General features: G+C 37.5%; 1 protein-coding gene and 1 long non-coding RNA gene across 5 annotated transcripts in view; one reads left to right on the top strand and one right to left on the bottom strand.

The window, feature by feature from the left end:
• LOC113079333 (electrogenic sodium bicarbonate cotransporter 4-like) overlaps positions 1–24,709 on the top strand; it is a 26,533-nt gene continuing 1,824 nt past the window's right edge. Inside the window, exons 1-25 of the mRNA XM_026251584.1 lie at positions 1–37; positions 2,174–2,229; positions 3,565–3,792; positions 6,232–6,364; positions 6,816–6,976; positions 7,176–7,328; positions 7,916–8,011; positions 8,330–8,385; positions 11,226–11,383; positions 11,486–11,573; positions 11,681–11,835; positions 11,912–12,040; positions 14,639–14,813; positions 14,983–15,116; positions 15,338–15,609; positions 17,659–17,693; positions 18,106–18,297; positions 20,694–20,807; positions 20,940–21,101; positions 21,186–21,364; positions 21,903–21,975; positions 22,963–23,031; positions 23,571–23,744; positions 23,979–24,146; positions 24,350–24,405. Coding sequence (XP_026107369.1) covers positions 2,175–2,229; positions 3,565–3,792; positions 6,232–6,364; positions 6,816–6,976; positions 7,176–7,328; positions 7,916–8,011; positions 8,330–8,385; positions 11,226–11,383; positions 11,486–11,573; positions 11,681–11,835; positions 11,912–12,040; positions 14,639–14,813; positions 14,983–15,116; positions 15,338–15,609; positions 17,659–17,693; positions 18,106–18,297; positions 20,694–20,807; positions 20,940–21,101; positions 21,186–21,364; positions 21,903–21,975; positions 22,963–23,031; positions 23,571–23,744; positions 23,979–24,146; positions 24,350–24,405 — 3,215 coding nt within the window. The 5' untranslated portion in view covers positions 1–37; position 2,174. The remainder of the gene's footprint in view (positions 38–2,173; positions 2,230–3,564; positions 3,793–6,231; positions 6,365–6,815; positions 6,977–7,175; positions 7,329–7,915; positions 8,012–8,329; positions 8,386–11,225; positions 11,384–11,485; positions 11,574–11,680; positions 11,836–11,911; positions 12,041–14,638; positions 14,814–14,982; positions 15,117–15,337; positions 15,610–17,658; positions 17,694–18,105; positions 18,298–20,693; positions 20,808–20,939; positions 21,102–21,185; positions 21,365–21,902; positions 21,976–22,962; positions 23,032–23,570; positions 23,745–23,978; positions 24,147–24,349; positions 24,406–24,709) is intronic.
• The window catches only part of LOC113079334 (uncharacterized), a 5,598-nt gene continuing 4,517 nt past the window's right edge, over positions 23,629–24,709 (bottom strand). For 2 of the 4 annotated variants that reach the window (XR_003281690.1, XR_003281692.1), the window contains one exon: positions 23,927–24,060. This is a non-coding gene — a long non-coding RNA (uncharacterized LOC113079334). Of the gene's footprint in view, positions 23,737–23,926; positions 24,061–24,709 lie in introns of those variants that run through there. The other 2 variants (XR_003281691.1, XR_003281693.1) reach the window with 2 other exon arrangements.

Genomic DNA, 24,709 nt, shown 5'->3' on the forward strand with positions numbered 1-24,709 from the left:
TTTCTCCTCTCCATCCGTGCACTGCTACTGAGATCAGGTATGACTTTTACCAATCATGTAGTTTTATATATGAAAGCAAACTTTCTCAGTGTAATAGCTCTTTTTTTATGGAAAATGGGACGATCCATTGAGCAGCATGAAACATAGGGTTATGTGACCTATAACGTATGCATGTTTTTATCTGCATTTGGGTTTTTTGTGTGTCTCTGCTGCCTGTGTAAATCATTGTTTGCACTTTTAGTCATCATAACCTTGTGTTTTTCAGGTAAAATGTTATTGCTCAAATGTCATTTTACAGATATGGATTACTGTGTACAATGTTACAAAAGATTTGTATTCCATTTCAGTTTTTAAACCTTGATAATAAGAGTTGTTTTTTTTTTTAGCACCAAATCAGCATATTAAAATGATATGTGACACTGAAGACTGAGTAATGCTTGCTGAAAATTCAGCATATTAAGTATTTACTACTAAATATAGTAGAAACTTAATTTTTCTGTAATGTAAAAATGATTTGTAATGATTTCGTAAAAAGCGATATAAAAATAAACTTGAATTTAATTTAACTTAATTTAATTTAACTGAAAATTCAGCTTTGCAGGAAATAAATAGCATTTTTAAAAATGAGTTAAAATCGAAAGTACTTATTTTAAATAGTTTATGTAAATGACAACATTTTTGATTAAATAAATGCAGCCATAAAGAAAAACTATTAAAAATTCTTACCAAGCTCAAATGTTTGAACTGGAGTTTGTGTAGAATAAAAGTTAGAAGTAGAAGTGAAATGATTTAAAAATGAGCGATGGCATTTATCTGTACTCATTTTGATGCATGAGATAATTTGATAAGACAAAACACTCATTATTACTGAATCGGATTTTAACATGATGAATATATTCATGTTCCTTGCTTCCTATTTAAGGGGTTCTGTGAGCAGGACCTATTGCATGCATTTTAATCACTGCAAGGTTTAGTAAAATGTTTATTTTAATAGCTTCATCCAATGAAAAGTAAAATGTTCATGGTGAATTAACGCTGACATTACTATAAATCCGAGTGTTGCTCCTAAACTAATGAGCAACTGAGAGAGTGTGAAGGAAAATGTCCAATTAACTTTTGTCAGTGTGGGTCTATATTTTGGCAAAAGGCGTAACATGAGAGAAAGAGAGCCAGGAAGACACTGGGCCAGTGCTGTAAGTGGGTTGAGTACAAATGGGGACCCATTGATTTGAGCCTGTGAGAATGGCCAACAGCGTTTCTCTTTTCCCCTCTTTCACCATTGTTCTCTCTCTCTTGCTCTGCTGGCCATGGGGTGTGAAGGACACCAGTGTGACAGCTAATTATCCCATTTGGAACCCAACAGAGCTAATCAAATGCAGCACCATGCTTCTTATTGTGATCTACAAGTTTACGCTTCCTCACTTGATTTTCTAACAGATTTAATGTCAGTGTTGAAATTAATGTAATGATTTTGTATGAATATAAAGTTCAGAAGAACAGCACTTATTTTAAATAAATCTTATGTAACGTTATAAATGTATTTACTGTCACTTTTGATCAGTTGAATGGATCCTTTCTGAATAAAAGTGTCACTTTCAAATGCTTCGGAAGGGTAATCGGTTTTATTTAAAAATTGCACAGTAATTACGAAATTAAACAATTTACACTGTGTAGGGTTCACAAAAACTCTGCTGCACATTTACTGAATTGTATCCATAATATTTGTAAAATCCTGAGGTGGTAATTCCACTTCATAATTGTAATTCAATCAGAGTAATTCAGTGCATAAAATGTATACGTTTAATTTGTGCTCAACAAAATAAGTGTATATGAAAATCATAACCTGTGAAATGATTCTAGTGGCTTTACAGTGAAGGGAAAAGACTGGCCTTGAGTTTTCCTCCTGGTCGTGTAATTATGTATCTTTCCATCGGTCATTTGCTCTGTTAATTATTTCACTATTGATCTGTTATTGGCAGCGATTCAGCAAGCAGCTCAATGCCCAGTGTGTGCCAATGCTGCCCGTCATGCCCCTGACCTTCTGTTATGCATGATCAAAACTCATAACAAGAAAAAGTGATGATCTGAAATATTTGCGATAGGTTACAGAAATACGCACTTGGTTTGCATTCTTTCTCACCAGTATTAGATCATGTTTTTTGTATCATCTCAGGATGGACCATGAACGAGGCATGGGCAACAGTCGTTACCGTTATGAGGAAGAGGAGGGTGAGTAGCCTTAGGCATGAAACCACACACACAAACAAAAATACAAGAGCTGAGTGATTAATCAGGCAATCAGCATGACGATAGTTACATGTGTATGTTGGGCTAATTGGGCCATATGCAATATTAGAAGTCAGTGGACTATCATAATGATTTGAAACCAATATTTCCAAGTGAAAAAAAAACATACATTTGCTTTAAAATGACCGTCATGACACTAACATGAAATTACAGCAATAGAAAAAGACAACGATCCAATCAATTCCAGATGGACTAAATTCTGCCCTAATGTGTGTGTGTGTGTATATTTTATATATATATTTTTTTTTTTTCTCCAAGAAGCCATTTAACTCTGATATACCCCTCTTTTTACCCACTTACTTTTCTTTCCATTATCTATTCATGATTTTAGAGACACAATTGAAGAAATAAAGTGTCGCATACATCCAGCAATTTTGCCTTCTCAAAGAAATAGAAAAGCAGACACTGCACAAAGTACATTATGTCCAAATTGGTGAGGTTATTACTGCACCAGCAGCTAAAAATATTTGTCCTCTTACTTTCACAATTAACCAGACAGTTTTATCGTCCTCCTCTTCACATCTCATAAAACATACTGTACAATAACGTGAGGGATAATTATATTCGAAATGACAAAAGTAACTGTTCGCCGAGGTGGAAAATACAATACAATAATACTCAAAAGGTCTGTACATTTTTTTGTAATATTAAAAAATATTATTAGAAATTTGAAATGCATGCTTTCTATTGTAATATATTAAAACATTTATTTTAGTAATTTGTTCCTGTGAAGACAAAACTGAATTTCATCCGCCATTACTCCAAGTCTTCAGTGTCACATGATCCTTCGGAAATTATTCTAATATGCTGATTTGGTGTTTAAAAAAACATGTCGTCTTATTATTAATATTGAAAACAGCAATATTTGTGTGCTCATATTTGTTTTTTTCAACAATTGCTTAGCTATAACAATTAGATTAATTATCATTTGTGAGTTAACTGGAATAGACGGCATATGGTTTGCTTACGGCTAGATATTCTCCTTTAGTAAGTGTTTGTACTTTGACAGAACTGGAAGCTTGAAGATTTTATTGCAAATGAATAAAGGCAATCTATTGATCCTACAATGTCAGTATTGAAGGACACTGTATCAATAGTTGAACCAGATCATGCCAATTTGGTCACTTGGTCCCATTTACTTGAGTGAGCAGAACATTTTCTGTGGAGCATGAAATTACCTTCCAAAATCAATGACATCCAAGACATTGAACAACATGTCATTAATCTTCTTATCAGAAAGTGTTCTGCCTTTCACAGACCATCAGTCTATCTACATTGGTGTGCCAGTGCCCCGCGGTTACCGGCGCAAACGCAGGAGGAGACGTACGTCCGTGTTGAGTCATGATGCAGACCCAGAACGAAGACTTCGACATGACCATCACAGACACGAACACTACGACTGTGATGACAGAGACCGCTACGATCTGGAGGCGGAAGGCTTGGATCAACCAGAGCACAATCTGCCACCAGACATCAATAGAACCAGTGAGTCCTTAATCAGCTCTGAAACAGAGTTAAAGTCATTCAAATAAGTGGTTTGTGAGTGTTTCCTGTATTACATAATTTGATTATACATATGAGTGAGCAGGATGCAAACTTAAACCTTTGCCAATACAGAACTTTCCACATACTTCTTTATTGCCAATATGGTGATCCAACAGACTTGTGATCCAAAAAACAAAAAATAGGTATAAAACTGCATATAGGTGCAAGAGATTGGAAACGGTTAAATTCAAATACCCAGTGAGGCAACAGACTCAAAGAAATGTATCTGAAAGTTAGAATGCAAATTCAAGGGGACTACAGGGAGCAATACCGCCATATATTTCTTTGTTTGTGTGTGAGAGATGGAGTTGTGCCGAGTTTATCGGATATACCCCGCTCACTCACTCTCAATCTCTTGGTGAGCCGAGGGCAGAGCCGTCACTGCAGAATAGAAGACCATGAAAAACAGTTATGGCTATGCATCTCTAAACGCATGAGAATAAACAACTAAAAGTTGCATTCAGCACAGAATAGAGAAATAAGACAATACAATTTCATTTGTTACTTTTATGCTGTATTAGCCTGTAAAATGGGCCATATTTTAGGTCAAAACAACATACCATGCTACACTGGATTATTTATGAGTTCTGATGTATAAGTTACATTCAGAATAGAGCTGATCAGTAATCCTAAAACCCAGAAGAAAAAAAAAAATAGCCTTGGATTTTCTAAGGATTTTCCAATGGGTTTTTAGAGAGGATGTTTTTGATTTTATGAGGAAAATTAGCTCTTTTATGATATACAGTCATACCTCAAACATGAATTTAATGGCTGTGGCTGTGTTTTTAGATGCTAGCAGGTGTTATATTGATATAGTATTATAACAGTTGTGTATATTTTCAATTAGCTTTTATTTGTATATTTTCAGTTTGGATTTTAATTTGAGTTTTTAGAATGTTTATATAGATTTTCTTTCTTTTTTTAAGTAAGTGCACATATTTTTTTAATAAAATAAGTATGGAATTAAGTCACTGCTACTTAACTGTGTTTTGTAAAATTAGCAAAGGAAATAAGTCAACTTAGCATGGTTGGTTTGGGTTTGATGAGTTAGTTCTACTCAGGTTTCCTCTGCAATACAATCACAGTTTGTCAACTTTTCTCAAACAATGTGGCACTGAAAAAAAGCATGCTATTAAAGTATGTGGTTCACTTACAAACATGTAAATAAGCAACGGCATGTTATTCTTTTTAATGTAATAAGTCTACTCAACATAGTTATTACCCGAATGAACACAGAGACCTCAAAACTTGGTACACAATATTTTGAGTAGAAATTGAACTCCCGATGTCAAGTAACTAAATCATAAAACACTGTAAATACAACTCAAAAACATTGAAAAATTTAAGCTTATTAATTATTCATGACCCAGCATGATGGGAACAATGGCATCATAACTTTGGTATTTACTTAGAGAATCTTTGTAAACACTTTATTCTTTCCTGAACTAAATTATTTAATGTAGAAATTAAATTGTTTTGCTGTAGTATTTATTTACTTCACTAAAAAATAATTTTTATTCATGCACTGCAGCTTCAATAGACATCACCATTTGTTTCAGTAAATATTTCAAAATAAATCTTTCATTACTGAAATCAATGCTGGGTTTATGCATTAATGTACTTTGTAACAGTTTGGCATTTATCTTTAATTTAGTCGACAGCTTCTTAACTAATCACGTGTTAACATTTCATACTGCTGAATTATGTTAATTGGAGTTTCCATGACAGCAGCAAATTTTGCATGTTTGCCTCTTGCCCTTTTAATGAAGCTGTCAGTTCCTTTGTCAGCGGTGTTCTCAAAGTTGAATTGAACAGGCTTCTCTTCACATACAGTATAATGGACGGGAGGTTTAAGGACCCTTCTCTCACACGTGTCTTCTTGAGGTATATCTTTTAATCTTCTGGAAGCATGTGTGTGGATGGAGGCAAAGATGATCAAACTGTAGTTGGAAATGAAGGTGTACCTAACAGGTGTTAGAGCTGAGAAATGCTGAGCATAGAAATGAAAACAAATAAAGAACAGAACGACCCAGACGTTGCCACACACTCCCTGGCATCACCTCAAACAAGCCCAGAAAAACAAGCACAGTGCAGCTTCAGTAACAGCTCACAGCTTTAGTCCTCACACTGAAAATTAATGAACAATGGCTTACGCCGCGCCAGTTGTTCCTCCAGGCGCATTCAGCCTTCACAACACCGGATCAAATAAACCTAGTGGGTGTCCTTGTTGTTTCTTCTCAACTTTTGGGCACATACTTTCGCCGCGTGTGGTGCTGCACTGCACTTTTTATTTATGAAGGCCATCTCATTCTGCCATCTGACTGAGCGTAATCCAAACAGGCAAGTTTTCAATCACTTCTCTTCCTGTTCATCTCACAGTGTCCCCAGCAGCAGAGCGACTGCGCTACATTTTGGGGGATGATGAGGAAACCATGCCCACACCCACTCTCTTCACAGAGATGGACACGCTGCAACACGAGGGTGACGAGCTGGAGTGGAAAGAATCAGCTAGGTAGAAAAACATACACACAAAGGCATCACCTATTGGAAATAAAATATTAAAGTACTCCTGCCTCAGTTTAATATGCATCAGAGATTGTTAGTGAACCGTTGATCCTGTGTCTCTGTGGCAATTGCTGAGCTCTGTAGCCATAAAGCTACCATGCAGGGCTAGTATTGTTAAATAAAATAAAAACTTTAACTGTTATAAACATTTCTTTTAAATGAAATAAGGCTAAAATATAAATATTAGATAAAAAATAAACTAAATGAAGGTTAAAAATGTTGCATATTTCTGGCACTTTATCCTAAAAATCTGCTGTAGTGCTGTAGTGAGACAGAAACTTCACATTTCATCTTAATATAAACAGCATTTGGACCTGAACAACATCAACATCAGAAGCTCGCAGTTCCTTTTTTCTCTGCTTGACTTCAGCTTTGTGTGTGTGACTGCGTATCTGCAGGTGGGTGAAGTTTGAGGAAAAGGTTGAGGAAGGTGGGGAGAGATGGAGCAAACCCCACGTCTCCACGCTCTCCCTGCACAGCCTGTTTGAACTGCGGACATGCCTACAGACAGGCACCGTGCTGCTGGACCTGGAGGGCTATTCACTCCCACAGATAGTCGGTGAGCAACCAGCCTCTTCATTGTGGGTGCTTGTCCTCTAACAGGGGATGCTTTCTAAACAATCTCAACCTTTGTAGCGCACATCGTCTTGCATACTGAAATGTTTCTTTTTCATGTTTTTTTTTTATGCATTTGAATGTTTTGCACTCATACCAGTGTACTTTTCAAAGCAAACCACTTGAACTTTTGTTTCCTGTAGATGACATCATCGACCGTCAGATAGAAGAAGGGTTAATCGGTCCCGAGCTGAGAGACAAAATCAGCTTTGTCCTGTTGAGAAAGCACAGACACCAGACAAAGAAGCCCATCCATCGCTCCTTTGCCGATCTGGGCAAGTCTGGCTCTGGAGGCAGTGAGTGTTCAATCTTTAAAACTGGTTCCTGTCTCTCCATCCATCCCTACACATATTGTGCACAAGAGGTTGAAAAATGAAGGAATACATGAACAATAACTAAGCATTCTGTTGTCAATTTGCAGATGTTTCTGTGCATCTTCAGGTTTAATGCAGCCTAATTGCTTGTTTTTCTTAAAATGACATTTCATCCGAAAATGATCATTACCTGCTCACTCATAATGTTCTGCAGAGCCAGCAGAACATTCAGGGTGCTCTTTTCCACACAAAATGGGTATCAGAATTTAGGAAAGGATAATTTTGTTGTTTATAAAAGACTGACACAGCCTTTGCTAAAAATTCAACCTGCTGAATTTTATGCTGAATAAACTGATATGGGCTTCAGGTGACATAAGGGTGAGTAGATAATAGACTTTTCTGGTGAACAGTCCCAATCCCATTTCACTTATTTCAGTGGGTTATTTCATTCCTTTCCTTTTTTCACAGTTCATTAACATCAACTTATATGCTAATGAACTTATATAGAAAACCATATTGTCTGCTTAATAGTTCATTTAAAAAGTTGCAATGTTGCTTGTATCTCAAAGCTCGGAGCCCAGGCCGATCCCCTGCTGCTGGAGCAGATTTTATCCGCTCAACAGAAGATCTGCGAAGCAAACAAGCAGCCAGCTATGGCCGACTACGTGAGTCTCATCTTTGATCCTTGTCTCCATTTTTTATTATTCTACTCCTCTAGAAAGTATCAGTTATCTGCTAGTTTGGTTGAAACAAGTTGAGGAGCTCATTCTGCTTAAGATAACGTGATTGATCAACATTTCCTGTTTTAAATAGCATTTTATATAAAGCTTTTTCATTAATGCTGCCCAGCAAGAGTTTGTAATTAGTGAGTGGTGTCAGATTAGTTGTCCAATAGCTAGCTGGTGAACTAAGACTTAATGAATAATTTTGAGGAAATATTTGAAATGACATTCTAGTGTATATTTGTGCATGTGTGTCTGCAGGCCACGCTCAAAGCAGGAGTATGAATGACATTGCAGAAACACCAAGCACCGACCAGGTGAGTCACATGCTTTTACAGTCTGTTTGCATCTATTCATAGAAAGAAGCCACAATTTGGCAAGGCACAAAAGCCTTTGTATACTGTAGCTCACAACAGCAGCTGAAAGGATCTTTTGTATTTGCTTAGAAGCTATTTTACAGAAACACTTGAACAAATCACCAAAATGAGAAATTCCCGCCATTCCTTTATATAGAATAGACATTTTACAATTCATGTCAAGTGTATTGCTGTATTTGACATACGGTAATGTTGATTCTGTCTAAGCTGTGCTTGTACTAAAAAGTAAATTACAGCATATTTGCTAGCATGTTCTTATGAATAGGTCACTGTGATTTTGTGTGGGTCTGCTGATCTGATGAGCTATGCTTTGCCGTGGCCTGGTGTCTGGGTCAGTATTGATCTGCCATTGGGGAAACGGGCCATCTGACTGTGTGGTCCTCGTGCTGGGCTCTCACATGCAGAGGGATACCCGCGAGCTGCGGCCTGATCCCTCTGGAAAATGGTGTCACTGTCTCAGTTTCGTCCATGGGTGCACAATGTTCTAGACTATAGAGTCATTCCGTGTCAACTCAACCAGAGGTCCCCAGCTCAAATTTTTGATTTTGCTAATATTTTTTTCTGAAGAAAGATTGACATGTAAAAGGGGGGTCAAAATGGAAATTTACACCTGCGATTCAGAGCCAGATTACAAGGGGGGAAATGACTTCAGAAAGATGGCAGGACCCTAATGTAATTTTTACTCAGAGATTGGTAGGTCTGTTGGTAAAATCTGTTGACTTTAGCAATCTTTGTTACATTATGTGCCAATGGTGACCAATCAAATTGGGGAAACAGCACTTTTCAAGTTTTTACTCCAAAGTTTGCATGTCTGTAATTTAAAAAGTAGTAAAGATATTTAAATGCCTGAGATGGGGACATTTCTGAAATTTGGTTGATTTGACAAGGAATGACCCTATAGCCATCTGTCATATAACTGTTCTGCTTTTGTACACAGATATTTCAGCAAGACTAAAACAACATGATTTTGACCCTAAAGGCTGTCACACACCTGACGAGAAGCGCAGTGTTATGCTACGTTTTAAAAGTTCATACACATTGTTTTCTATGAGTGTACACACACCAATGGCACCATTTGCCATTATTGAGTTCCACATTCGTATTATTGGACATTAGTACTGTATTTTTGACTAAATTAATGTAGCCTTGGTAAGCATAAGTGGCTTTCTTCAAACACACATGCATACAAAACATTTGACTGATAATGTAAATCTTTTAAATAATAACTGGACATTTACATCAAGACTTTCCAAATTTAAAACCAAGCCTTATTATAGAAATAGGAAACATAATTTCACACCCTGAAAAGGTGTGCTTCCAAAACTATTTCAAGCTGTTTATAAAGATAGCAAAATATAAAGCATTGCTTTGAGGAACTCCAAACTGTTATCATGATTTTTTTTTTTTTTTTTGGAATTGGCCAAAGTAGGAACACATTGAGCTTTGACTACCAGATAAACCAGCCTTTCTGAACTCTATTCTTATGCATGCCTGACATACAACATGAAGATGAGACAACATCATTCTACATTGTAACACCGGGGGACTTGCTTTAAGATTTACCAGAGAGAGAGAGAGACAGGAGGAAAGCAGAGAGATTAATCTAAATCCAGAGTGCATCTTATTCAAGGGCTTCAGATTGAATTGTTCTGTCTTCGAAGTGATAAAGGCTGCAAATGTTTTAGAGCTTAAAGTAGTACAAGTAAATGTGTGTGAGTTTCCACAAGTTTCACAGAGTGTAAATAGCAGTAAATCAACCTGTGTATTAAAATGTGCAGTTTTAGATGGTTGGCACATATAAAAAGCACAATTACAGAACATAATCTATAAAATATAATATTACATTATATTTTAATAGAAACTTTAATTAATAAACAGCAGCACACAGTTAAGGGTTAAATGATAGTAGAAGCATTCTATGATTGTACAGAAGGCATACATGATGACATGAGGGTTCTGTGATGGAATAGTAGGGTTAAAGGTAACATAAGTGTCCAGTGATGGAACTGAAGGGTGAAATGACAAAATAAGAATATTGTGATGGAACAGAAGGATTAAATTACATTATAAATGACCTGTGATAGAACAGAAGATTTAAGAGTCCTGTGATAGAACAATGGGTTAAATGACAGCATAAGGGCTCTACACTGAAACAGAAGGGTTAAACGGCAACACAAGTGCTGAGTCCCAGTAGCATATTATCTGTCCTAAATAGTATTTGAAAATAGAATTAATATGTCCCGAATCATAGTATGTTGAAAAGAGTATGCCAAAGATTCCCGGATGGTCTACTACTTGAGAAAATTTGAAGCTCAGATCGATGCACACGCTGACAATACTGCCTTCAGCACATTGTGCGTTGGAATAAGATTAGATTACAACTACAAACACGCATAAAAAGTGTTTAAAATACAAACATGGCGAATAAGCGTAACCGACGGACAGGCAGAGAAAGGGGTTTGAGTGATAAATAACCAATGTCTAACCTGATTTTAAATATTTAAATGTTATGTGCATTATATTTCATCTGCAGCAACATTGTGAACTTTTATACGTTTGGTTGTTAACTTTTAAATGCATCATTATGCAAACATATATGAAGAGAGTTCTTGTCATAATAGATGAGGATAGACAGAGGTGAATTGGGACACAGCAAAGGGTTCTGTAATGGAAGCGAAAGGTTAAAGGACAACTTAAGTGTCCGGTGATGGAACAGAAGAGTTAAAAAACACAAGGGTACTATAATTGATTATGTTTTTCTTTGTTCACTTTGATTCCAGATGAAGAACAAGTTCATGAAAAAAATCCCCAGAGATGCAGAAGCATCAAATGTTCTAGTGGGAGAAGTGGACTTCTTAGATAAACCCTTTGTTGCCTTCGTTCGGCTGTCTCAGGCCACCACTCTCGGGGGTCTGACAGAAGTCCCAGTTCCCACCAGGTAACAGTTTAGCACATTCAAAACAATATGCCTGCAGAAAGATGATGAAAATGTTGAACGTACTAAAAGTAAGTCCTGAATGTATTTTTTCTACTTGGACAGATTCTTGTTTGTGCTACTTGGGCCTCTTGGCAAAGCCAAATCTTACAATGAGATTGGACGGGCCATTGCCACTCTCATGGTGGATGATGTAAGTTTGAATGTTTTGTTTGATATGCAATTAATATTTGATTCTTCCAAATAAACTAGGCAAAGAAGATAAACTTCGACCAAAAAATGTATTGATTTTATCCACAGCTCTTCAGTGATGTAGCATATAAAGCCAGAGACAGAGAGGATCTGATTGCTGGCATTGATGAGTTTCTGGATGAGGTGATTGTGCTTCCACCTGGAGAATGGGACCCCAAAATTCGCATTGAACCCCCCAAAAAAACTCCCTCAGCAGACACAAGGTAAAGCTTATTCTTCTTGTGCTCATGCTTTGTTCTGCCCATAAATCTTAACATTCATCTTTGTTTCTATGAGAAGGAAGTCTGTGTTTTCCCTCAATGAGCTGGGTCAGATGAATGGGACAGCAGGTGGGGGAGGGCCTGTAGGCGAGGATGAGGTTATGCCTACTCCACATGAGCTTGGAGAAGAGTTGGCATATACGGGAAGGTGGGTTCATCCATCGTTCTTTACCTAGCATTATATAAGGCATACAAACATACAACGTACAAATGTACAAATTGTACTATTCTACTTTAGATGAATGTTAATGATTTATTTAAAATTCATTTTAAATCTGCTTATTTACATTCAAATTTGATTTCAAACTCTGCTTTCTGTTTGCCACCTCAATTCAAAATTCTAATTAAATTCATGAGTTTCATTGAAATATAAAAAAAAAAAATGATATCCACAATTTCTTAAAGGGGGGGTGAAATGCTATTTCATGCATACTGAGTTTTTTACACTGTTAAAGAGTTGGATTCCCATGCTAAACATGGACAAAGTTTCAAAAATTAAGTTGTACGTTTGAAGGAGTATTTCTGTTCCAAAAATACTCCTTCCGGTTTGTCACAAGTTTCGGAAAGTTTTTTCGAGTATGGGTCTGTGTGACGTTAGATGGAGCGTAATTTCCTTATATGGGTCCTAAGGCACTTCTCCCAGAAGAGCGCGCGCTCCCGTATAGCAGAGCACTGAGAGCACAACAGACTTCACTGATCAGCGCGAGAGCATCGCGAAATGTCACAAAAGAAGTGTGTCTTTGGTTGCCAGGTCAAGACAAACCTGCACAGATTACCAAAAAAAAAAAAAACAGCATTAAGGGACCAGAGGATTGAGTTTATTTTTACAGAGCATCAACGGAGTTGTGCAAGTGTTTGTGTTTGTTCCCCTGCATTTCGAAGATGCTTGTTTTACAAACAAGGCCCAGTTTGACACCGGATTTGCACATCGTTTATTTCTTAAGGATAATGCAGTCCCAACGAAAAAGGGTCACAATCGTGTGTTGTAACCGCATGTGGTGATTAAAACTGCTTCAACTATCTCTGTGTTGTTAACTTAGCTATCGGCGTGTAAGCACATCAAGTAAACAACATGCGATGTTGTCATCAAACTGCACTTTCCACATGTACAGCTTAAAAAAAAAAAAAAAAAGACGACATAAAGTGGAACTTAGTCATTTTCCAAAACCGCTAAGCAAATATATACAGTTTCAGTACATACCACATAGAGATCTTGTTGCTGATGCTGCTCTTGTTAAATTTCAGCCTCTGGATCTGTGTCACAGCTTCCACACGCTCTCAACGCAAAAGCCTACTCGCGCTCGTGATTCTTTAGCTCCGCCCACACGTCACGCCTCCAGCCGAGTTATGAGTTATGAAGGATGCAGTACTACTCTATAGGTACTCAAGATTAACAGGATATTGAGTGAAAACGAGCACCCCCCCCCCTTTAACAAGAATGAGCATTTACCTGCTGATCTTTAGTGTTGGGAAGGTTACTTTGGAAAGGTGATAGGTTACAGATTACTACTGAATTTAAAATGTAAGAAGTAGTGTCATTATTTCAATTACTTCATTAAAATAAGGTAATTGATTAGATCTGATTACTTTTTTTTTACTTTTCTAAATTTCTAATGCTTTCGACTGTTAATCATTTTCAAGCATTTAAACAGGGAGGGTTCACTTTACAGTATTATTGACACTGATTATTGTAAGACTTTCAAAAGCCTTCAACACTTGAATTAGGATTATGATAATTAAATTTTAAATCACAGCCACCAAATTGTAATTTTAACACGCCCCACATGTCTACGCCATGATGTGGGAAGATTTGCATAACACCGCCCAAATTTTCACATAAAGAAAGAAGGCGAAGCTTTTATTCTCGCTGTTGCCACTGCCATGTGAAGAAGCTGTGTGTTTTGTTGTGAAAACAAAACTACTAACTAGTAATCAGTGGTTAAGTTTTATTTACAACACTGTTCCGAAACAGTAATGGGTTTTCTTGGTTTTGTCTCATCGTGCTGGGACACGGCATCACACTATGGTAAAGGGCATAACATTTCCATCACAGGTTTGAGGAGTTCGGTTAATCACAACACACTGGATAGCTTGTCAATCAGCATATACCTCGAATTATGAGCTTTGTAAAAATCTATGCATTTCAGAAAGGTGGGACGAAAGAGGAGCAAAAATAATACTCAAAATAACTTTATTTTTTGTAAAGTCATATGACGGCTTTAACATTTTCATAAGAAGCTGTAATTCAAATTCACTTTTGTTTCTCTCAGTAAATGTAACAGATTGCAATCACATTTATATTGTGTCAATAAATTACCTAAATCCATTACATGAGACTAGTTACTAGTTACTGATCTTCAGGGCCTGGTGTTCTTGTACTTTGACCTTGCAGAATCTCTAAAACAATTCAGTTCAGCTATACCTAAAAAAACCTTTAGTTATAGCTTGAGTTCTAAGAGCTCATAGTGTTCTCGCCTTATCTGTCTTTGCAAATAATTGAAGGATAACTCTGAGCTCCGAGGTTCAGGAGAGTTCATATCTTGATCAATATGTCAAAAAAGAAAAAATGTAATGCGCTTTTTGGCACTTGTGCTCGAGGGTTTGTTAGGACGCTGAGATATAGAAAATGGGTACCAGTATTCTGTGCTAATAATCAAGATACAGCTCACCTTTGTCTGTCTTATACAAGCTAAAGAGGACAGGTCCCTGTTGAATAATGGATTAAACATCTGTGTTTACGGGACAGGTTCTGTGGTGGACTTATACTTGACATCAAGAGGAAACTTCCCTGGTTCCCAAGCGACTTTTATGAAGGCTTCCACATTCAGTCCATCTCTGCGGTGCTCTTCATCTACCTGGGCTGCATAACCAATGCAATCACCTTTGGGGGCCTTCTAGGGGATGCCACAGACAATTACCAGGTACAGCTCACAGAACATGACAGTTTGTTTAAATTTGCATGTCATCTTCTCTTCTGGAGCATTTTACAAGCACTCTTGTGACCTAGCTTCATCTATAGTTGTCTTCTTTTATGTCCCTCTCTCTCTCACCTTGTTTCCTTGTCTCTCTCCCTGTTTAACTCTCTGTCAGGGTGTGATGGAGAGTTTTTTGGGCACGGCTCTAGCAGGAACGGTATTCTGCTTGTTTGGCGGTCAACCCCTTATTATTCTCAGCTCAACTGGCCCCATCCTCATCTTTGAGAAACTGCTTTATGAATTCAGCAAGTGAGAGAGCCATCTGCACCCAATCCAACATAAGTCACAATCTATTATTGAGGAAAATTCAGTAAAGCCTTGATTTCTCACTTTCATCAACCCTTAAAAGACCCTCGTAAATCATCTCTATTCATGGATGCAAATAAGCGAGTTCTCTCTTAAGCTCTTGTGTGTTCACTGCTCTTGTATTTCTCTCTCCTGTTTGTTTTTTTAAACGTTCTTTTCCTCAGAAATAATGGGATTGATTACATGGAGCTTCGACTGTGGATCGGAATGCACTCCTGCGTACAGTGCTTTTTCCTGGTAGCAACGGACGCCAGCTACATCATAAAGTACATGACGCGCTTCACAGAGGAAGGCTTCTCTAGCCTCATCTCCTTCATCTTCATCTCTGATGCCATCAAGAAGATGGTGGGATCCTTTAAATACTATCCCATCAACACCGACTTCAAACCAGACTATGTTACTGCCTACAAGTGCGAGTGTTTGGCGCCTGACCCGAGTAAGTCCATTCTAGGTGTAGAGCATGTCAGCACATCAGTCTTAAATGTTAGAGAAGTAATTGACCCTTTGCAGGGAGTAACCAATCATAACGATGAATCTGCAATGCTTGTCAGACATACAAACCAGACCGGAGAGTAGATTAAAGTCTGTGGTCTTGAACTTGAAAGAATAGTGTGTATTGACATCTTTCCACATTTGAAACAAGATACCTTCTGATTTTCATTCATGTTTATTTCTGGCTATAACTTGGAAAGAGAGGATCGGTTCATGTGCCGCTTGAACTGAGGCACTACAGCGATCTGTCATGACACATTAAAGAGCCACAAAACTGTATTTGTTTTTTACATTCCTTTAAAAAAATTACAATATTTGAGAATTGAGACTTCATACCAAAAGTCACCTGCTCTGTCTTGTCTGTCGGCACATTGTCAGTTTCCTCTTTGCTTTGAAATGTATTTTATACTGCGTGACAACATGCGTGGTGTTAGAGCGCCATGGCTTTTCAGATGTAGCAACAGTAACTAAGGTGGGCAGGTCTTTGCGAAGGGTCAACTAGATGTAGAGCAAACATATTTATTGTGTCAGGATTTACATACTTAGAATAATGGTGACCCTGGACCACAAAACCAGTCTTAAGTATCTGGGGTATATATGTAGCAGTAGAAAAAAATATATTGTATGGGTCAAAATTATAGATTTTTCTTTTATGCCCAAAATTATTAGGATATTAAATAAATATCATGTCCCATGAAGATAAAAAATAAATCTTAATTTTTGATTAGTAATATGTATTTCTAAGAACTTAATTTATACAACTTTAAAGGTGATTTTCTCAATATTTAGATTTATTTTGCATCCTAAGATTCCAGATTTTCATATCTCAGCCAAATATTGTCCTACCCTAACAAACCATACATAAATGGAAAGCTTATTAATCCAGATTGATGTATAAATCTCAATTTTGAAAAATTTAGTTTTAAGACTGGTTTTGTGGTCCGGGTCACAAATGGTAACACTCTACAGTGAGGTGCAATTAGTTTATGTTAATTAGTTAATTTTCTATCATTTATTAATCTAGTATTCATTTCTGTTGATTTATAGATATGCTGTTCAAACTAATATTTGTCTGTATGCTATTAAAACTTATGATTTACTAATGTTAATCCAATTTGTACTTTTTACATGTATTAATTTGGCAGACACTTTTATCCAAAGCAACTTACAGTTATACAGTTGAGGAATACAGTAATCTTTTGTTTAGGTTGCGTTTAGTTATCTAATTTAAAATTATTTGCTATTTTAAATTGCAATATTTCACCATCAGGCAATTTGTAAAGCGCTATGAATGGCCATGGGTCTGTTGAAAGCGCTATATAAATGCAGTCCATTTACTTTAAAAAAAGACCAACCCACAAACATTAGCGTATATAATGTAGATCAATATGCTGTAAATGAATGAGTCATTAATATTTCAGTTTGTATCTATTAACTTATGTTAATAAATAAGAGCTTATTGTAAAGTTTTATAGTTTTATATTATCACTTCGGAGTCACTGCACTGTAAGTTTGCATAATTTAACATTTAATTTCTTGATTAAACCAAGTTCCTTTGGGCGTTTGAAAGGGAACTGGCTGAGTGCATGTGATTACTGTAACTTATTTGTGTTATGTTTGTTTTTGCTGCAAACCCCAAACGTGGCTTTCGATTGATGTGAGTACTTTTCAATGAGCATGAGTTTAAATCAGACAAAAGGCATGTTTTTTTTTTATTAGTTTGCACTTAGTTATATGGCTTGCAGCTGTGAATGTAAACTAGCAATGAGGTCCTTTGAAAGTAGTTTAGGCATGCAGAATTGTTTCAAAAACCAAATGATTTCAGAGGAGCTACTACACCTGCAGTCATTTTCAATTGCCAACGCTGGCTTTGATCCTGGATAAATCCTTCTAACACAGTATTATTCAGATTTCCATTTGTTCTGCTCATTTTCCTCTCTGATTCTCCCTCTCTCGGTTTGTTCAGTGGCACCAATGATCTTCGATGTTGTAGTCCCAGTGGCAGATAATTCCTCTGCTCTCTTTGGTGTAAGTGCTTTATGTCTTCACCTCACTCACATCTGTTAACATCTGTGTTAGCATGAGCTCAGATTAGATAACAGCTTTTGAATCCATTCTATTTGCACTAACTATCACTGATTTAATAACCCACAATGATACTTTGTGTTTTTGTATTATATCATTATGAAGGAAATATCAATCTGATGTAAATCCAATGATGTGGATGCTTTCTCACTGATCTTGGTCTGCTGTATTGCTGTATGGTTTTTTGTTGTTGTTGTTGTTGTTGTTTTGGCCCTGTCCTGTTTTATTCTCTTTTTCTCTCTTTTTGTTTTGCCATTTATCCACCTCACAACCCTTCCTTACTTTGCCCTATCTACATCCCTCCTTCCTATCCCTGACTTCTACCTTTTTCTCTGTGTTTGTCCCATCTACTCAGTTGAATGTAACAGCTCTGGACTGGACTCAGCTGAGTAAGAAGGAGTGTGTGAAGTACGGAGGCTCACTGGTGGGAAAATCCTGCAAGTTTGTTCCAGATCTTGCTCTCATGTCCTTCATTTTGTTCTTCGGGACCTACACTATGACTGTCGCTCTGAAGAAGTTCAAATTCAGTCGCTACTTTCCCACAAATGTAAGACTATGGAAGTTTCTTTTTTTTACTATTTCTTACTAAACTCTTGCAGAAACACGGTTTCACACTTTTCTGTCTTTCACTTCAACCTTGCGTCCCATGTCCTAGTATCTTGGACATGTCCTATCCTCTTTTTCTTTGTTATGCCAAAATCCTTAATACTGACCGTTGCTAGTTTAGGATAAAAGTAGGGGTGTAACGATACGCGTATTCGTATTGAACCGTTCGGTACGACGCTTTCGGTTCGGTACGCGGTACGCATTATGTATACCGAACGGTTCGTTGGAGTAATTAATTATATTTGAAAAAAAAAAAAGAGAGAAAAGAAATATAATGATATGCGTTCAACAAGGTAGCCCAATAACCCAAACAACGTAACAGGCAACGCCCCTGACACTCCCGAAGAAGAAAAAAACACCATCTTATATGTTTATGTTAGGCTACTCAGCAGGCGCTCGCTCACTCAGTACGCGCTGAAGGCTCGTTGCAAAATAGCCAATGCGTTTAACAGACTAGAAATGAGAAGATCCTCCAATAACCAACAGGTCTGGTGTTTGGGTGCACTTTGGATTCCCTTTAAGCTATAATGGTGATGGCAAGAGAGTGGTGGATAAAAAAACAACGGTATGTCGCATCTGCAACATGACAGGGTACACCAGCGGGATTACAAAAAAAAAAAAAAAAAAAAAACCAGCGGGAATATCTGGGATATATGCGTCAGTACTATCTGGGAAAAGACGAAAAAAAGGAGAAACATGCACGCAGCAAACTATCCCTGCAGCATTTAGAAACTATAGCTTACAGGGAATCCAACCCAAACACCAGACCTGTTGGTTATTTTAGGATCTTATATTTCTGGTCTGTTAAATGCATTAGACATTTTGCAACGAGCCTTCAGCGCGTGCTGAGTGAGCGAGCGCCTTAGGGGCCGTTCACATATCGTGCCTAAAAACGCATGGAAAACGCTAAGCGCGTCTTTCTCCTCCTTTCCAAAGCACTCGGGCAGAAGCGCTCATGAGGCGTCTGTCTTTGCTAAGCAACAATGACGTGCTCTCTCCATGAGACGCGGAAATTTCAGCGAAGGATAAATGGATTTGCAGCTCTAAAAATCGCTTGCAGTAGCTCTGCTACTGAATTTATTTCAAAATTGCAATCCATATACAACTATGATCAGCTGTTCCTTCATCTTGGCTGAGCTCTCAACGTTGTTACGGGAAAGGATGAAGCTGATTGGTTGGTTCTTGTCACATGACCCGCGGTGCGCTTGCGGCATTCTGAAAAGTTGAGATGTTTTTACATTTTGCTGTATCTAAAACGTATCGAACCGAACCGAACCGAACCGTGACATCAGTGTATCGTATCGAACCGAACCGTGAATTTTGTGAACCGTTACACCCCTAGATAAAAGTGATCTGTATTCTCTATTCTGCTGATGAGATTCAGTAAGATCAGTAGGATCTTTGATAGTGTTAGGAGGAAAGGAAAGGACGTGATGTTTGGCCAAGTATGCTGTCCCATACTTTGAATTTGTGCTCTGCATTTAACCATCCAAGTGCACACACAGCAGTGAACAAACGCACACACACGGAGCAATGTCCAAGATAATAACAAGGTCGAAGTGATAGACAAAATTGCAGGTCTGAAAACCTGTTTGGTTTTTTGCAAGAGGGATTTTTATTATTCCAATTATTTTTTGCAGAATTGATCTCTTCATCTTTGTATTCCTGTAAAGCTGCTTTAAAGCAATCTATATTGTATAAAGCACTATATACATATAAAAAATGCATCCTTGGTGAGCATAGGAGACTTGAATACAAACTGAATACAAGCTCACTATTTCATATTTTATGTTCTCTAACAGGTCACTTGACATATTTAGCTCTCTCAAAACTTTGTAGTAATTATTACAGCTGAAATGATATATATATATATATATATATATATATATATATATATATATATATATATATATATATATATATACAATTCTGAATTCTAAAATAAAGCAAGATCATACAGTATTAACACTGTCTGTTCCTCATAGATACTGTATTGCACGTATATGGCATTTTACATACTCTATACAAATTAATTTATTCTGAGGTTATTCTGTGTAGTCTCCCAGAAATTTGCTTCACTTGTGTCAGAAGCTCAGTCCCTGATTATGTGTCTGCCAAATATAAATAAATAAATATGTAACTAAAAACATTCCAGTTATCGTTTTGACATTTACTTTCGCATTCAAAACTGTCATAATTTGACAAAAGGTGGCAAGTTTGCAGCCCAGTATATTATACTGTATGTAGCTCTTCAATGACATTGTGCTCTATTTCTGCAGCTGCAGCTACCTGTTTTATTCATTCTTTTTCCATATGTATATATATTTTTCTGTCTAGCTAAGGAAGTTGATTAGTGACTTCTCCATCTTCATGTCCATCATGACGTTTGTGGGGCTGGACATGCTAATAGGTTTGCAAACACCCAAACTCATTGTGCCTACAGATTTCAAGGTGAGCGTAAATGAAATTCCACTGGAGAATAAAACTGGAAATAAAATCTTGTTTTTCCTGAAGCTTTTCAGTAAACCAGCTTCTTTAGTTTGTCTCAGTGTTGTTGTTGTTTTTCCTTTTCAAATCACATAGCCCACACGTGCCGGCAGGGGTTGGCTTGTGATGCCATTTGGAAAGAATCCGTGGTGGGTTTACCTGGCAAGCTCTGTGCCTGCGCTCCTTGTCACCATCCTCATCTTCATGGATCAGCAGATCAGTGCAGTCATCGTCAACCGCAAGGAAAATAAGTTAAAGGTATCCATGCAGAGAGCAGATCCTTCTTCACCCGTTCTATTCATGTCCATTGACTTCCTCACACTCTCGCTCCGTTTGCTACAGAAAGGCTGTGGGTACCACCTGGATCTATTGTGGGTGGGCGTTCTGATGGCAGTCTGCTCTTTTATGGGCCTCCCGTGGTATGTGGCAGCCACTGTCATTTCCATCGCTCACATCGACTCACTGAAGATGGAGAGTGAGTCTAGTGCTCCAGGAGAACAGCCGCAGTTTCTAGGTGTGAGGTGAGACAGACATAAACAACTTCTTTTTGGTCTGTCGTTGCCATCATTTCTGACTGGCTCATTACAGAGTCAAAATTCTCTCCTTTAATAACAGCCATATATTATAAAATGGTTATTGAGAGTGGGCTATTAAGACATATTACAGATTTTAATGTCATAAAATCTAATTTACATGAGGAGGCGGACCACATCTAAATCCTAATCGTATTCACTCCACACAGAACAGATGCCAAACCTCAAAACGTAGCTATAAATCATATGGATACAGTTGAAACCGCTGAAATAGATGCATGCATGTACTGTGTTTGGTGTGAATCAGGCACTTTGCTATCAGTATTATGTTTAAAAAAAAAAGCATATCAAGTAAAAGTAAGTAATACACATGATCATAAGTTGCCACTTTTGGTAGTGATCAGTATAGTTAAACAAACAAATGCACTAAAACTATGGCTGTGCAGTACATATCTGAGTTCTGCGCTCACGGTAAGCTTTTATTGTTTCTTTTCTCTCACTCTTATTGCTTCTCTTCTAATTACAGAGAACAAAGACTGACAGGAATCCTGGTCTTTGTGCTGACAGGAGTGTCTATCTTCTTGGCCCCCGTCCTGCAAGTGAGATGCTTGAAATGACAGAGATAATTAATAATGACTAGCTGTATTTCAAATGGGTAAAGAGCAAATAAATGTTATGTACCCTGCCGTTTCAAATTTGGGGTCAGTGCTGCATGATTTTCTAATGTTTGTGCAAGAAGACTCACCAAAGCTGTCTTTATTTGAAAATACAGTAAAAACATTAATATTGTGAACTATTATGACAGTCATGGCCTACTGGTTAGAGAGCCAGACTTGCAACATGAAGGCTGCCGCTTCGATTCCCAGTAAATTAAAATAACTGAATATATAATTGAATATATTTTCAAATGATAGTTTTCAGCATTATTACTCCAGTCTTGAGTGTCACATGTTCCTCCAGAAAACAGTCTAATAGGCTGATCACCGCTGCTCAAGAAACATTTACTGTCCCAATTTTAAAAATACTTTTGAGAAATTGTGATACATTTTTCTAAAATGTAATTCTAAAATTCTTATAATAGGAAAAAAAAAAAAGCATTTACCATATTTACGGACTATAAGTCACACTTTTTTCATAGTTTGGCTGGTCCTGTGACTTATAGTCAGGTGCGACTTATTTATCAAAATTAATTTGACATGAACCGAGAGAAATGAACCAAACCATTACCGTCTACAGCTGCGAGAGGGCGCTCTATGCTGCTCAGTGCTCCTGTAGTCTACACTAAAAACATAAGAGCGCCCTCTCGCGGCTGTAGACGGTAATGTTTTCTCTTGGTGCTTGGTTCTAAATAAATTCGACTTATAGTCCAGGGCGACTTATATGTTTTTTTTCCTAATCATGATGTATTTTTGGACTGATGCGACTTATCCTCAGGTGCGACTTATAGTCCAAAAAATACGGTATTTTAAATACTTTGTTACTAAAAAATGTCCATCACTTGTCCGTTTAATGCATCCTTGCACTGAATACTGAACATACTTATACTGCCTTGGCAGCTGAAGTCTATGTTTTTTTTCTGTTTATAGTTCATTCCTATGCCGGTCTTGTACGGAGTCTTCCTCTACATGGGTGTTGCTTCTCTTAGTGGCATCCAAGTAAGTGCCTTAGGGATCTAACCTTTTCCCAACCAGACTGATTGGAACAGCCCTGACAGCCAATGTACATTTATTGGTTTTGAAACTCCTGTTTTAATATCATACCAAACTTTCAAGCTATACAGGGAAAACATCACAACCTGCAGTTTGCGTGAGAATGTAAAACTCATTTGCATGCACGCCACAACTGCGTTTAGTGATTAGAAATGAGTAGTGTTGTGGGAATGAATATTTGCAGGCTGGCTGAGTTTACTGAGGCAATTTTGAACTGCATTTTGATGAGGCTGTCAGACTGCAGTGACGATCCACCTTCCTGTGTAGTTTGGCAGTGGCCTGGTGCTGCTTTGCTGTGCTCTGGTAGTTTAGTTTAATGTCAGGTAGAGAACAAGAGGAAGACAAAGGCAAACTGATGGACCTCAAGCACTTTTATTAGATGGAAAGAGACACTTGGGTTTGAAATGACATGAGAGTGAGTAAATAATGACAGATTTTTCATTTTTGTCCACTGCGTATCTAATTAAACATCCTGTCTTTTATAGTTCTGGGACAGGATCAAACTGATTATGATGCCAGCAAAACACCAGCCAGATTTCCCATATCTGCGTCACGTTCCGCTGAGAAGAGTCCACCTGTTCACACTGCTGCAGATTGTGTGCTTAGCTGTTCTCTGGATCCTCAAATCCACCTTCCTCGCTATCATCTTCCCTGTCATGGTATGATAACATTTTATATTGCCACACAAAAACATAAATGTATATCATGAGTCAAAACTACATTAAGTTTCCATAAAGCTTTTTGAATATAATCTATTCAGTAAGGGATCAGTGTACTTCAGTATATTGTATGATTTTAACTTGTATTTTAACTCAAGGTTTACCTCAAGAATAATAAATATTAACAATGCATTAAGCATACAAAAAAAAGTTTTTCCCCCCTCGATACCCCAGATACTTGGTCTTATGGTGATACGAAAGATGTTGGACATGGTTTTCTCTCAACACGATCTGGCATGGCTGGATGATATCCTGCCTGATAAGAAAAAGAAGAAAAAGGAGGAAAAGAAGAACACCAAGAAAGACAAAAAGAAAGGCAAAGGAGGGAATGACAGTGAAGAAGTAAGTGTTTTAGTAGTACGATGCAGGCTGCTGGCGTTGTAATGAGAGAAGTTTTATTTGACTTAAGTCAAGTAAAAATAGATCTATTTAAATCATTTTTGACATCCACATTGCTGTATGGTGTTTCTCTGGTGCCACCTTCTGGTGGAAAACCTCAGACAATCATGACACATTATAATCTTCATCCGTTCTTTGACCCATAGGACAAGTATAACCCCTATACAAACTGCTCCCCCAGTGATTCGGACTTGGATCGCAGGTACTGTGTGCTCAAACTACACGTTCCCTACCGTGACCTCTTACAGGCGCCAGACTCCAACTCAGAGTGGGCGGCACGATGCCAACCAGGCAGTCACTACTGATTTCCTTTACAATACGCACCTCCACTACATTTAATAATACTAAAGATTGCGTTCCTATGTACAATCAGTAGAAATAGATGACATAGTTGAGAATATTAAATGTGTAACTGCTAAGACCAATAAATAAGGTCATGCGAAACCTTGCATATGGGTTTTTAGCTTTAGCTTTATCTTTTCATTGCCCTTGCCATGCGCTTTGAA

The sequence above is a fragment of the Carassius auratus genome, unplaced genomic scaffold (genome assembly GCF_003368295.1).
Source record: "Carassius auratus strain Wakin unplaced genomic scaffold, ASM336829v1 scaf_tig00027652, whole genome shotgun sequence".
In the NCBI taxonomy this organism is placed as follows: Eukaryota; Metazoa; Chordata; class Actinopteri; order Cypriniformes; family Cyprinidae; genus Carassius; species Carassius auratus.